At 41.1% G+C, this 16,118-nt stretch overlaps 1 protein-coding gene across 2 annotated transcripts in view; it reads left to right on the forward strand.

Moving 5' to 3' along the window:
- Nucleotides 1-4,485: 4,485 nt before the first annotated feature.
- Nucleotides 4,486-16,118, forward strand: part of Grin3a (glutamate receptor, ionotropic, N-methyl-D-aspartate 3A) — a 142,305-nt gene continuing 130,672 nt past the window's right edge. The window contains exon 1 of one of the 2 annotated variants that reach the window (XM_013023274.1): nucleotides 4,486-5,672. In XM_013023274.1, the coding sequence (XP_012878728.1) occupies nucleotides 4,971-5,672 (702 nt within the window). In that variant the 5' untranslated portion in view covers nucleotides 4,486-4,970. The remainder of the gene's footprint in view (nucleotides 5,673-16,118) is intronic. The other variant, XM_013023273.1, reaches the window with a different exon arrangement.

The raw sequence follows: 16,118 nt of genomic DNA on the forward strand, positions 1-16,118 counted from the left end.
AGCAGAAAGGCAAGCAGCTATTGGCAGTTTCTAATTCATAAATAGGTAACAACTCTGGCCCGGATTTGATTTCCAGGGTATAAGTGATCATGTGGTAAAAATAAGACATTTTCCTTTGTACTTTCCAACATAAGAAAAAAGCCTAGACAATAATTTGAAATAGGCAAATGATACTCATTTTTGCTTCCTCTTTCCCCACCCATCTCCTTAGAATCTAGTGCCCCTTTTCTCCCATTCCCAGTCCCCCTCATTTTCCAATTCATCTGCTAAGATCTCACATGGATCATGTATACAATCTTCCTGGAATGTAGAAGCCACTCACAATAAAAGTTGTAAAATAATAATGATTTTATAATTCTTGTACATCTGAACATCTCCCTCAAAGTCTCCCATATCCCCAAATTCTTTTATAATGCATAAGGAACTCCTTAAACTCCCAAATTCTCCGCAGGCTATGTATTTTGTAATGATTATAATAAAATAATGTATAGTAATGAATGATGGGCTAATAAGCCCATAATTATGAGTTATTTATATTTTTTAAATGTTGTTACATCCATTTTAAGTGTGGATCACTGTTACAAAGATTAAGACCATGTTCCAAGGTATTATGATAAATAAGGGCTCACATTCTGCTTTGTTGAACTGGCCTATTGTTATTTGTTTGCTAAATTCATTTCTTCCTACATTTTCAACAACCTTCACTCCCTTTTTGTTGGCTTTTATCCAGAAATATTCCCATTTTTTTAAAAAAGGTGTTTGGCAATAAAGAAGTTGGTATGGGAGGGAGAATAATTGGGATTTTCCAATAGCTCATTTTTCATCTAAATAGTGACAAATAAAAACTTACATAGTCACTGCTTTATAAAAGACTGGCCTATAATTTGGGCCAGTTAGTATCACTGCCATTTATCAACAAAAAATAAATAAAGCCAGATGAGTACACTTAAAATTTGTCAGGAAGTAGAAGAAAATAAAGGATAATTTTCCAGACAATTATAAACACATAGCAAGATGTCTCCCATTTCTGTGGAACTTGAAAAGGTTTTCAGGAGTCTACACACTGCCGTGTTTATATAAGCAACTGTCAAGTCTGTTACCACAATGATGGTAGAAAAGACGGAACTCCAGCTTTGGGAGACTAAATGTCATATCCTCAGGGAAGCCATACTGAGAAGAGAATCCAGATTTCTAATCCCCACAGCTCTCTTCCCTGGAGCACCTTCTGGGCCACTTCCAGGATTTCACAGCTTTTAGAGCAGCCATGGCTAGCATCAGAACACACAGATGTGCACAAAAGCACATTTTAAAATGAACATTTGGATTTGCTTTTTGTGTGAATCTCCTCCGACACTGGTTCTTAGATCAATAGCTCTCATGTTGAATCATATAAGAAACAAACCTTCATCTTCTCTGGGCGAGACAATTTTGAAATTTGACTGATTCTTGCTACTAACAGCACAGCTGGGATGAACAAAATTTTGAAGCAATACTACTCACTGTGTGATGACTGTTTAAAACTCAAAGTCCTACTTTTTAGAATGAAAATGCTCATATTAACTTAATACAGTTCTTATGGGTGGTGATGCTGTCTTTTACACACATGATTTTATCAGCCTCATATCAGATCTTGCTAGTTTCTACTCTTGCACTGTTTCTGTCTACTGTCAACTGAATAGGTCACATGGGCCTGTTACAAAATTATTCCACCCACCACTCCTCCACTGGCTCCTTTAACCTTATGCCTCTCAAGCTACTCAGAAGAGAAGGCAAAATTTCTCATCGGCTTCTACTGTCTGCCATCTTATGGCCACTTGGCCTGACCTGCCAGTGTTCACCCTGTATCATTTTGCACCAGCTTCCATTGAGTCCTTGCTATTCCTGAGATATTCAAAAACACTCTCTCAAAGCACTTGGACTGGCTGTTCACACACACACACACACACACACACACACACACACACACACACACACACATACACCTGGAAGTTCTTGCCTTGTACATCCCTTTACATCTTTATCCAAGAGAGGCTTTCCTATCTAAAATTACAACTCACTCTCCTCCTACTCCTTCCTGTTTATTCCTTTGTGTTTCTCCTTGGCACCAACATGTCCTACATGTACTTAATCATATGTTATATTATCTGTCTCCCCTACTCAAGGATAAGCTCATCATTAACATGTTGTTGAAGCATTAACTATGTGACTTTGTGAAAGCTAACAAGACTCAATTTTTCCTAAGCAGAGTTTATTTACCTACTTTTAGTACAGCCCTACTCCAACATTTGACACAACTCCTGGAGCTTTAGTAGTTTGGTGTTGAATTGATACTTTGAACATTTTGAGCTCTGGAGGAAGGGAAAATGGAGAAAAGATGGAAAAAGGGAAAAGTAAACAGAAGTATGAGAAAGAGAGAGAAGAATCATATCAGATGTTTAACCACAGAAACATGGAAACAGAGAACCAGGCAGCAAAAAGAAGACAAGAAAAAAAATGCATCTGAATTGAAGAAACACAACAGGAAGAGCTGTTCTTTCCTGTTCACTCAGCATTCTCAACATTAAACTTTAGGGTTATCATGAGCTGGGGCCCTACAACCCTCAGAACTTTACTGTGAATGACCATATCAGTGAAGTCATTCTCTCAAGGTCATGGTTAGCTACAGACAACAGGATGCCTTCAGAGATTACATCAATCACTATTTTGTGGTGGACTTGATCTGTACACTTGTGTCAAGTATTCTGATGACCACTCTGAGCCATGATCATCACTGGGAATACTGTGTACTCTTGTATGCTCAAACACAGACCAAATACACATCCCTAACCATACAGAGTAGATCCCAATATTCCCAATACTCAAAGAGTGGCATCTTTAGGAACAAGAGGGAATTGTAAGCAGGCTTTTCCCCATACACTCTATGCTGTCTCAGGCCTTGGGGACCTGGAGGAGAGAGAAAGCTTCTCCTGATTTAGCTCCAGCTTTGGTTTTGATTTTGCCCTCCTTGGACTCTTTCATTTTTCCTTTCTGGCACCTCAGTCTTGCAAAAAGTATTTTGGACTGAGGAAAACTTTGCAACCTGCTTGGGTTTTTGGTTGCTGTTGTTTTTTTAATTTAGCGGGAGCATCTTCATCCCAAGGATTTAAACCAAGATAGAAACTTTTGCTCATGAATCAAAATAACTCTCCAGAGCTAAAAGCTAGCTGCATTTGCATAATAATTTAACCAGCACAAACTGCAGGGCAAGGTCAGGTGAAATAAATTGCCAAGGTCATGATTCTCTGGAAGTGGTATTGGATTCGGAATTGCTGATATATGAAATATATATATATATATATATATATATATATCCTTGTAAATAATACTATGACAAAATAAAGTTAATCTACTGTACGTGTGGAAACCACAAGCCTGCCTTTAACTCTTCCCTTCCTAGTTCATGGAGGAAAATATTAGATCACATACCTATGGACCCCTCCCCCCCCATCGCCATGGGAACAAAAGAACTTACTAGAAACTGTCACCTGCGGATCTCTTGGTCTATTCTGGGAACTAGAGTTGACTGCATTGCAAAGTCTAACAGTAATCCGAATCCCCTTAATTTCTTGAACAAATGATTGCCTGGGATTTACTTTGGTTGAATTCTAAGAACCCGAACACTTAAGAATCCTTTAAATAATGCAAAGGTCCACATGCCAAGAGTTGAAAAAAAAAACAGAAAAAGAAAAAATGAAAGGAAGGAAGCTAGCTGGAGGAGGTGGAATGTGTAAATAATTCTTGCTTTGATACCCTTAACTTTAAAAAAAAAAAAAGCCTTTCAAGGGGCTCCAGGAGAGGAGCTCCTTAAAGTCACAGCCTCCTGGCGCCTAACCCGGGGATCCACTGGATTTCAGATCCTTCCGGGCGCGAGTGGGAATTCAGAATTCTAGCTTTTGGATGTTGCTGCAAACGGCGGACTCCCAGCCTTAGCGGGAGGAGGACGTTCCCGGGGGGCCGCGGGGCGGGGGTACCGGGGTGTGGGGGGTACACTTCACCATCAGTGAGCGTTTAGCGCAGCCAAGCGACCGCCAGGCGCCAGGGCTCAGCAACTGGGAGGCGTCGGTGGAGGCAGGCGGGGAGAACTTTGGCGCTCGCTCGCTCGCTTGCTCGCTCGCAGCGGAAGAGCCACCCTTTGCTGGCCAGTCGCGTATGCTCCTCCGAAGGAGCGAGTGGCGCTGACGGCTGGGGGAGGAAAGAGCCCGAAAGCAAAGCCAGAGAGAGAGAGAGAGAGAGAGAGAGAGAGGAAGCGGGGAAGGAAGAAGCACCATGAAGCCAGCCCTGGAGGAGGAGACCGCCAGGGGGTGGCCGACGGCAGCGCCGGGCGCCTTGGGCTGCTTCTTTGCAGCACCCCAAGAGTGAACGCCCTCTCCGACGCCGCACCCCAGGGGGGAAAAGAAGAAGTGGACATCTCCTAGGTTGGGGGTGGGGGGGAAAGGAAAAAAAAAAGAAAACAAAAAGGAAAAGAATCGAACCAAGTAAAGAGCCTTGCTCCTCGGTCACTGCTGCCTTCCATTGGAACTCCCGCTGGCTGCCCCGGCTCCTCGTCCGGGCTGGACGCAGTGGCCCAAGGCGCCCTGCAGATGGGGCGGGCCGGGCACAGGCGCCCCAGCCGCCGTGGGTGACAGGCGCTGGCTCCCGTCTGCTCCGCTCGCCCAAGGGACCTGGCGGGCAGAGGATGCCAGGCGGAGCAACCTGGCAGCGGGATCGGAGAAGATCGAGGGCCCGCTAGGTCCTGCGTGGATGGCCAGGAGACCACCCCAGTCGGTGGGTCCGCTCCACCGCGTCGGGTGAAGCTGCGCACGGGACCTGGAGGAGGAGGAGACCCCCCCCCGGGCGGAGGCTGCAGAGAGAGGGGTTGAGCCGGGGCGCGCGCGGGAGGTGGCGGTGGCGGTGGTGGTGGGGGGCGCACTTTCTCCCTGCGGGTCTCAGTAATGAGGAGACTGAGTTTGTGGTGGCTGCTGAGCAGGGTCTGTCTGCTGTTGCCGCCGCCCTGGGCACTGGTCCTGGCCGGGGTGCCCGGCTCCTCGTCGCACCCGCAACCCTGCCAGATCCTCAAGCGCATAGGACACGCGGTGAGGGTGGGCGCGGTGCATTTGCAACCCTGGACCACGACGACCCCGCGCGCGACCAGCCGCGCTCCCGACAGCAGCCGGGCCGATGCCCAGAGGGATGAGCCGGAACCAGGGACTTGGTGGCCCCCGGTGCCCTCGCAGGGCACACACCGGTTGGGGAGCGCTCTGCATGGCCGGGGGCCACCCGGTGCCCGGAAGCCAGACGAGGGCACTGGGGCTGAGACGCTATGGCCTCGGGACGCCCTCCTGTTCGCCGTGGACAACTTGAACCGCGTGGAAGGGTTGCTGCCCTACAACCTGTCTTTGGAAGTCGTGATGGCCATCGAGGCGGGCCTGGGCGATCTGCCGCTTCTGCCCTTCTCCTCCCCTAGCTCGCCGTGGAGCAGTGACCCTTTCTCCTTTCTGCAGAGTGTGTGCCACACCGTGGTGGTGCAGGGGGTGTCGGCGCTGCTGGCCTTCCCCCAGAGCCAGGGCGAGATGATGGAGCTGGACTTGGTCAGCTCTGTCCTGCACATCCCGGTCATCAGCATCGTGCGCCACGAGTTTCCGCGGGAGAGTCAGGTGAGAGGCGTCGGGGGAGTCCAGGCCCCAGGATGGGGAGGTGGGGTTGGGGGGGAGGGGGAAGGAGGAAAGGGCTTGGATGACTTCGGGAGGAACTTAGGCTTTGTAACTTTGCTCACGCTGAAGGATTGCAATGGCTGGTCCGGGTTGTTAGATGGCGTGACCTCGGTAGAAAGTAGAAGGAAACATTTTCAGAGAGATGGAAATGAAATGGGAAGTGGAGGGGGTGAGGTGTCGCGGATGAATGGAAGAAGTAAGGAGAACAGGCGAAAAATCATGATGTTCCCACCAGCTTACTGAGAGGAATCTAACTGAGTGTATGAGTGAAGTAGAAATTGCAGTTCAGGACCCTGGAGAGCGATGGGGGGGGGACTAGAATATGGAATGGGGGTGTGGGCACCTGGCTTCCCGGTATGATCCTAGCCCAGCCCTCCCCTGAGGAGCTCTGAGAGCATGTGACAGAAAAGGCAGTGTCTGCCCTCTGGCTCAGGAGGTGGCCTGAGCCTTGGGCCAGAGTGTACAAAGTGCTTGGTTTGGAATCCCTTTAAGTAAATAGAAATTCTACAACTACAGAAGCCATAGCTGCAGAGTGGTTCAGAATCTTGGATATTGTAAAGTATTAGAAATAGCATCGGAGAGCCTTAAAAAAAATGCTGAAGAGACTCGTTTGAGGGGTGTTTCTTTGTCCCTGCCGTCTTCCTACATGAAGGGGGATTGGAGGCTGGTATGCAGTTGCTTTGCTTGATCATGACTCCTCTCATTATCTAAGAATAAAGGAATCTAATGAGTTAATTTCCTATGGGTTAAACAAATCTTAAATATATTTCCAATTAAAAAAAAGTTGTTTGTGAACTTAACTGTTGAGAAGAAACCATGGGGAGATAAATAGTTGGAGAAGAAAAAAGATAAGGGGCCCTTTTATCATTAGCTTTACTTTTATCATAATATCAAGTGGCATTAAGTCTAGCAACAAAGTATTTGTGGAGCAAATGGATAATTGACACTGGTCCCACTGTAAACATTGAAAAACTGAAGAAAGTTTTGACATTTCATAAACCCCAGTCAGTGTTCTAGCAGAAAAGCCAAGAGTTCTGATTCTCAATCATTTTCACACTGTCCATTTAGTTAGAAAAGTATTTTTTAATCTCTCTACTTTCACTTCCTATATGTATTATACTGATATAAAAGCTACAATGAGAAGTGAGCATAGAATCTATGCCAAAATTATCAATGCAGCACCAAAGCTTTCTTTTTCTAGAAAATTGAATCTTACACTTTTCATGTAGAGAAAGGCAAGTGCAAATTACTTTTAGTTGCCTGAAAGATTCCTATTTAAGGAAGAGCCAAAAAGGCTTGGTCTACAAGGCAGCTAATTAATTATCTAACTAAAGAATTATCTAAAATATCAATTATCTAAGATACTTCTGCCATCCAAACCTGAAAGGAGGCCTAGAAAACATAGATGTACCGAGTTGTCACTGACCATTGTGTGATAAACATGAAATTGCATCCATAGGGTGAGCATCGCTATTAATACAGGTGAAGAATTCGACCTAATGAGATGCAAGAGTCAGCATCACTGGCTTCTTTCTCATCACTGTTTCTTTATTACCTAATACTTCAGAAGTTGCCAATAACAGTCACAGTTTCCAGACTCCTTTCCATTTGCAGATTGTTTGGCACGCATCTTAAATAGCAAGTATTTTTTCCCCATATTAGTGTTCTTTAGCTAGCAGGGAAATCGTCTGTATTCCATGATGGATGGATGGGTGCAGTCCACAGCACATTACAACAAGGGGATGAGAAAAGCCATGATGCAGCTTCTAGAATCAGCAAACTTCAAAGCTTTAAGACCACTAGGGGGGGTGAAGTCCCTCAGGGACAGCCCTTACAAGCTGACTATAAAACAAATCTTCAGCCAAGTATACTGACTTGTGTATTTCAATACAGAAACATATCTTAAATAGTGTTATAACAGTTACTTTCAGGGTGCACATTTGGAAAAGGAACAAATATATTGTACAAATCTGACCTTGTTCATTTGATATATTTTCTTTCATCTCCCCTTGGGTTTCAAATTCAAACAGATCTGACTTGTCTTGCTGTACTTTTACTGTATTTACATGTTCTATTTTATATTGAAAATGTCCTACTCAATGTCAAGTCACTATAATACATAATTCTAGCAATGACCATCATGTACTTGCAGCAAAACTGATAGCTGAACTTCCCCTTGCTTCCCCTGAGAGGTACACCTCTCTCAAACACAGTGATGTGATTTTTAAATAAAAAAGGATGTCAAAGTCACTTTACACATTAAATAAAATGACTTGATATATCCACTATCCTTGGAGTCTACTGCCAGTGACCCAATTTGTTGGTTGTATCAGTGCCTGAATGAATCAATTATTTGGAAAAAAAAAAAGTGGAGTTACCCACAAGTGACATCAAATTGTGTCCCTTATTCAAATGAGTCAGAATTGCTGGACTAAAAGTAGCTACAACTGTCTTCTCTCACTTTCTTCTTGGCTGTTAATTTCTCCCATGTGATGGTTTTAATTAATAAATAATGGCTTGCATCAGAGCTGTTAAATAAAAGAAGATACTACTGGGATTATCAAACCATTGAGAAATGAGTAATAGTTCATTTAAGAACACTAGTTATTCAAATAGATGATCATAAGCTTCGAAGGAACCAAGGTCCTTTAAAAAGGGAAATTCACTAAAAGTTAAGTTAGTTAACTTTACATAAATCTATATAACTTCTAATGTATAACTTTCTCTATATATCGTTATCTATGTTCCCAAAGTGGGAATATGTCACCACATAAGAAAAGTTTAGTATAACATTACCTATCAAATAGATCAAATACATTTCCATCTTAAAACTCCTGACTGCTACCACATACTCAAATGTCCACCTGACCTTGACCCACCTTAGTGAAAAAAAACCACTTCTTACTTTTAATTATTCCATTCCTTTGACCTTTGATACTACATAGGAACATAGTTGCAACTGCATTTAAATTACGTTAAGTTCCATGAGCTGTTCTTTCTTTCTCTTCCTTTGCCAAACTACTTTTTCTCCTAATAGTTTTAGTTTATTCAAAATTAATTCCTGCTAAAGTAGTGACAGATACACCTTTTTACTAAGATACATATGCCATATTAATTACATATTGGTTCTATCAGGCAGAGTTAAGGAAAAAAAATAATTGGTGTAGATTCAAACCTATGCAATTCAAATGTGGTTGCACTGCTATTTCCAACTCTTGTTGGTTTGTCTGTCTCAGAAAGCCCTATGTGATAATTAACATTTTTTTCACACACATGTAACTGTTTCAGATGGTCATTTTCTCTGAAAATACAGGGCTGAATATAAATCCTCCTTATTACAATGTTGCTAGACAGCTCTACCTTTGCTCTTAACTAGGGACACAACATTGGTAGTGTTAAATGACGTAGGTGCCTCAAGAGGGGACCAGAAAAGATCATTTATTCTTAAGATATCTGCTTTCAACTGTGTTGGTTTTCCTTGCATTGGACTGCTCTATGCAATTCTCTTGGGAGAAAGTAGTTCTCTGCCATTTATGATGAAAGGCTGATCTTAGTAGCACCTAATGGCTGTCAACTTGAAGATAAATATTTTCAAATTAAATGTCAAGCGAAGCAAAACATTTTTCCTAGGAATGATATTTTCCAGATTCCTCTTGAAGAACACAGACTTGGGTTATTTGAAGGATTGTTTTTTTTCCAGTTCAGCAATTTCTTTGCATCACTTATTTAATTTCCAGATAAGTAGAGCAGTAGATACCATTTATGGGGTAACTGTCTTACTTACCAAACTTTTCTTTATATTTACCACAATACTATTGGATATTCATAAGAAATAATTTTGTTATTGATTTTCCTCCTTATATCTTAAAAGCTGATTTATATTTGAATCAGCTATTTGAACACTAAATTTAGTGTCCAATACTTTAGCGTTTTATCTTCCAGTGCTGCAGAAGTCATGAGGGATTTTGTACCATTTCCCAAATATCCCCAGTCAAATTTCAACCACATTGGTTTAAAGAGTAGAATACAATTCCAAGCTTATGAAATAATGGTCAAAAAGAGTTCCAGTCTACCTCTGTGACCACGTAATTTTGTGTAAATGACTCTGATTATCTAATCTTTTTAAGCCAAGAAAACATTCCTTGCCAAACGAAGTCACTTTATAAATCAAATGAGAAAGTAAAAATTACATTGTATAATTTTATATTGCTAGCCACACAGCTAGTGGAAAGATGTTGGTCCTGCACCAATAAGAATAAATCTATGCCAAGCATGGTGGTAGACATGTATAATCCCAGCTAGAGGCTAATGATTTCAAGTCTAGCCAAAGACAGACCTCATTTCAAAACAAAAATCAGTAAGTCTTAATCCTTCTCTCATGGTCAATTTCTGATCAAAATGATGCATGATTTGTATCATAACATGAATCAGCTCTCTACTTTTCTGCCTGTAGATCTCATTTTCCCCCTGAGAATAAAAAAAGAATAGGTTTCTAAGCATGTGGCAGGCTTGCTCCCAAAAGAAGACAGGCAATAGTACTGTACCTGTATGAATGATAGTCTCTACTTATTTTACACATAACAGTGTTTATAGAACCTTAGCAATACCCATAGAAAGCACTGTGAAATATCCAAGGTTTTTGAGAATTCTTAGTTCTTACCCTGGTCACAAGTTTCTTCTACAGGTAAATTACCTGTAGACTGTAGACATAACAAAGTGTATCCTACCCCAGACTTCCATTCTGCCAACTATACCATTATGCACTTTGATATCTTCAACATTGTTTTTAACAGTGCATCTTTTTTTTGTCAGAGGTGGGGCTTGAACTCTGGGCCTGGATGCTGTCCTTCAGCTCTTCAGCTCTTATGTGTAAAATAAGTAGAGATTATCATTGATACAGGTACAGTACTATTGCCTGTCTTCTTTTGGGAGCAAACCTGCCACATGCTTAGAAACCTATTCTTTTTTTATTCTGAGGGGGAAAATGAGATCTACCACTTGAGCCACAGCACCACTTTTAGTTTTTGAGTGGTTTATTAGAGATAAGAGTCTCATGGATTTTCCTGTCCAGACTGGCCTTGAACTGTAATCCTCACATCTCAGCCTCCTGAGTAGCTAGGATTACAGGCATGAGACACTGGCGCCTGACTTACAACACATCTTTCTTGATAAAGAAAGCAGAATATTGATTCATGCTGAAATAATTTCCTTGTCTCATAATACCACAATAACAATCTCTATTGAATGTTAGGATTTTCATTGTATAGCCAACGAAACTAGAAAAATTATAGGAAAGGGTTGGGCTGGTGGAGAATGATGAAAGGTATGACATTGACTGAGATGTATTGAACTTACAAACTGATTCATTGAATGGTAACCTTTCCTTGTGTATAACTACTTAAAGATAATAAAAATAGGTTGAAAACAATTGCAAACCAACTACACTGAGTACCATTGCCCTATGCAAGTGTGTTACCACTTATATATCTTATAGCAGGATATTACTCATGTTAGAGGCACCACTAAATGCGGGGAGGAAAAACTCCATTGTCTCTTACTTTCGTTTACACTAGTGTCATATTCAGAGATCAAAGCATTAAAATGTGATATTGAATCTATGAAACTGGGCATGAAAACAAATATCTCTCAGCATCTGCCACATTGCTTTGAGATTCTAAATTTTGACATCTATTCATTTCTATCTGGACCAATAAAAGAAGGAAGTGACAGAGTGATGGAAGGAAGAATAAGCATGAATCTGTGGGAAAGAGTAAGTTCATTTTTGCTGTGGTAGGCAAAATCATGATCTACCAAAGATGTCCACATCCAAACCCTTTAAACCAATGGGCACGTTAGCATCTATGGCTAAAAGATCTTTGAAGATGAGTGAGATACTCTGAAGTAACGAGGCTCAAGGAAACAATGAAGTTCTTTAGAATGATGCCAGAAGAGTCAGAGAATATGCTGATATGGTAAAGGAAGCAGAGATTGCAGTGTTATGCTTTAAAAACAGAGAATGGGGCTATACACCAAGGAATACAGGCAGCCACTATGAACTAAAATAGGCAAGGAAATGGATTCTCTCTTCACAGGCTCTCTTCACAGCTCACCCAATGGTTTAGGTCATTGTAACTGACTTCAGATTATTACCTCCAGTCATAGAAATGAAAAAGGCTGAGTTGTATTAAACCACTGAATCAGTAGCAATTTGTAAAAACAAGATATTCTTTCCTACCTAGACTTGTGCAGAAAGGACATGACAAAAAAGATAGAAGGTGACAGGCCTACCCTCGCTTGAAAAGGCCAGTTCTGTTTCAGCTTATGTATTTTATAGCTGGAGAAGAAAAAAAAATCAAGAGAGGATAAGCTTGGGTTCCTGTCTTCTAAGGTATAGCAAATTATTCTACTCACTACTAATCATGACTTAATTGATGTATTAGGATGTTCTGCTGGAAAGACAGACTCTAACTCAACATAGATAGAAGGTCCAGTTGTTTCCTATCTTTCTGTATTAACATAACCAACTGTGGCTTTTTATTAACCCACAGTTTAACTGACAGTAAATAGGGTTGCTGCATACTAAGGCTTAGAGAGAAGGAACAGCCATAAAACGAAAGGGCTTTGTTTCATTGAATGCTGACTGTGATAAGTATTTGATACTCACAACTTTGGAGGACTTTTAAGTGCCATTATTTCTTTAATTACAAATGTCATGTGGATTCACTAGTACGCATAGCCATACATGCCTGCAGATAATACTCAGTAACATTTTTGTGTATTTTATTCTCTGAATTAAGGGAAGATCCTTTTGTGTCTCTAAGAGGGCATGGGCCTCAAAGAACAGGAGAAAAAACATTAAGAGAAAGTCAATTTAAAAACTAATTTTCTGAACAGTGTGAGTTAGCATAGCTGTCAGAGTTTGGTCGTGATAATGTCCAAGTTAGTGGCATTTCCCTATTAAATGTGGGATTTGCCTGTATATTTGTGGTCTATTTTTGTATTTTCACAACTCACTTAGTGAATGAATCTGCTGAATTCCAAACAACAGCTCAACTTGTATCATTCAGAAACCTTCTTAAGGAGTTACATAGAAGTAGCTTGTCACTACTATTCTCTCTTTTAGGGATAGCTGGGGCTGGGAAGGTGGCTCAGTGGTAGAGTGCTTGCCTTGCATGCATGAGGCCCTGGGTTTGATTCCTCAGCACCATGTAAGCAGATAATGCCAGAAGTGCCAGAAGTGGCGCTGTGGCGCTGTGGCTCAAGTGATATTCAAGCACTAGCCTTGAGCTGAAGAGCTCAAGGACAATGCCCAGGCCCAGAGTTCAGGCCTCACAACTGGTGGGCAGGGGTGGGGAGCGGGGGAAGAAAATTCATTTAGAGATAGTCATTAGCTGAACTTACTTCATAAGTGTGTTCTTTCAAGCACTTTGATGGCTACACACCTGTCTGCAGTCTCCTGGTGGTTTTCTTTTTCCTCTTGTATGTTTTTGTTTCTGCATTGAAGGCCTTGACAAACAAAAGGAGGACTAATATGGTTAGATTAAAAATGATATTTGGATAAAGTTAAATGTACAGCCTGTCTTTATCAAACAGAATCACAATCTGACACATTTGTGGAATATATTTATTCTGTTTCAATCATAAGTTTCTAACAGAGCTAACATTAAACAATTGGCTTCTTTATGTTATGAATGCAATGGGCGCACACCAACATATAGATATATATGAATATAGAGCCAGACACCCACACATTAAAAGGTTATCATGTTAGTGCACACCTTGCAATTCGCATATTTTTTTAATGCTTCAATGCTTACTTTAAGAAGAATGATTAAAAAGAAACAACACCTGAATAAATCCACTCTGCTTTCACCTGGCCAAAGACACAGAGAGCCATCTAGTGGTGTCTGGAATATAGCTATAAGTAGAAGCATCCTGCAGATCCCACCTACTAGAGCAGCTATTTATTAATTTCTTAGTCTTCTGACAGTGGGGAATCTATGTTAATCAATCAAAGAGAAGATCTTTGATGCCTTCTATTAAGAAGATTAAACAAACTCTGCTGCTCTGCCAGCATATTTATACTTATAATTATATTCCATAAAGTAAGATATCTTAAAGTGAGGGTCCAGAGGAGTTCAGAGAAAGATACTGAAGAAATTTACTAACTTTAGACTGGATCTAGGTACCAGTGGCTCACACCTATAATCCTATCTACTTAGCAAATCTGAGCATATTGGTTTGGAGCCAGCTTGGGCAGAAAAATCCTCCAGACTTTTATTTTCAACTAACCAGCAAAAGATAGAAATGGAATCATAGCTCAAGTGGTAGAGAGCCAGTTGTATGCAAAAGTCAAGGCTATGAGTTCAAGCACAAGTCTAGGAGGAAGAAAAGGGAAAAGGAAGAGAGGAAAAAAGGAAGAAATGAGAGGAAGCAGGGAGGGAGGAAGAGGAGAAAGGAAGGAGAAATATGTACTAGTTATTTTAGTAATATTTCTTCCTCTTTGATTTTTTTTTTGTTTTTTTGTTTTTTTATCGGTCATGGGGCCTGAACTCTGGGCCTGGGCGCTGTCCCTCAGCTCTTCAGCTCAAGGCTAGCGCTCTACCACTTGAGCCACAGAGCCACTTCTGGCTTTTTCTGCTTATGTGGTGCTGAGGAATGGAACCCAGGGCCTCATGCATGCAAGGCAAGCACTCTACCACTGAGCCACCTTCCCAGTCCCCCACTTTGATTTCTATTGCAACATAAAAAGATCTGTTAAGCAAATCACTTATTTCGTTTACTTTTTATTCCTATTTATAAAACAACATTCCTTGTAAAACTATTGGGAAAGTTAATAAAATGCCACAATAAAATTTAAATCATTCCCAAATTCACCAAAGAACTAGAAACATGGATACAATGTAAATTTGAGGTCATACTATTTTACCAATTTTCTTTTTAACATGCATTTTAAATATTTTCCCATGTCCTTAATATTTTCCCACTATTTGTAATGACTATACACTCTGCCTTTGAATGAATTATTGCAGGATTTATGTACATTGCCACTGTTGTTGAAAATCAGGAATTTTTTTTCATTTAAAAATACTTAATAGTTTAATGTATAGAATTTTACCGAAATGCTATCTCCTGGCATTCTTGTAGTTGTTTCTATTATAGAACACCTTCTACTCGGATTCCATGACCCCATCGTGGATTTCCCCCTTTGTTCCTACTCTTGCATCATCTTTCACTGATTATGGTTCTTGTCTTTGACCCATTGTAATAATAACCATAGTGCTCTGTTTTTTAATATGAGATTATATTCTAATAGGGTTACTTACACTTCAATTAATCAAAAATGACTTTAATTCAGCAGTACATTGCTCATGTGTACAAACCACATGTGGCGTCTTCACAGGGCTGGAGGCTACTATATTGAGCAAAGCAGACTAAAAGCATTTCTGTTCTCCATTGGGCATGATGACAAAGGAGGTGCAAGTGCAAGAAAGAGAAACCACGTGAAACTCAAAACCAGGGAGTGTTACAGTTTGAATAGGAAAGCCGCCCCTCCCCCCCCCCACACACACTTTATTTGTTAAGATAATGGTATTATTCTCTTGGAACGTTGTGGAAACTTTAGGAGAGAGAAGCCTAGCTTGAAGCTGACCACTGGGATGTGTCCTTTGGGCCTGTATCTTGTCTCCAGCTACCCCAACTTCTTCTTTCTGTCTGCCATGAGGCAAAGTCTCCTCCACCACATACTCCCACTCCAGTATCCTAGAACATGGGGCTAAGCAACCCCATCTGAAACCATGATCAAAATCGATCTTTCTTCCCTTACGTTGTTTCTGGCAGGTACTCGGTCACACTGAAGTGATAAAACTGACCTAGTACAGGAATCGTGTGACAAAATCATACAAAAAAATCAACAGAACAGATATGCATGTGAAGACCAGGGCTGTATCATTGCAAAATGATATACAGTTATTTCCTTTTCCTTCTTCAGCTTTGTTCCTGCTTCACACTTCACATCTGTTCTATCTTTCTGGATATTAGTTTCTTCCCTTGCCTACCCTTAAGTTCCACACAAATATGCTTCTCATCATGGGATAATTTGATTTGGTAATTCAAATCGAACTGACTACATTTCTCTTGTTCTGTAGTTAAAATTCTCCAGATATCTGATGGGTTCAACCTCTATAAACCATTTCCTTTCTATCACAAGTTACATGTCCTCCTTCCTTAGCTGAGTCAGCAATGATCAGAAACCTAAGCTACATTCTCAACATAGCCTAAGAATCTAGCAGTAAACAAAATGCCAAAGCTTCTGCTCGCAGAGAACTCACATTGTAGCAAGGGAAACAGATGACAAGCCGTGCAAACACATATATGCATAACATTTTA

Source organism: Dipodomys ordii, unplaced genomic scaffold (genome assembly GCF_000151885.1).
Source record: "Dipodomys ordii isolate 6190 unplaced genomic scaffold, Dord_2.0 Scaffold67, whole genome shotgun sequence".
NCBI lineage: Eukaryota > Metazoa > Chordata > Mammalia > Rodentia > Heteromyidae > Dipodomys > Dipodomys ordii.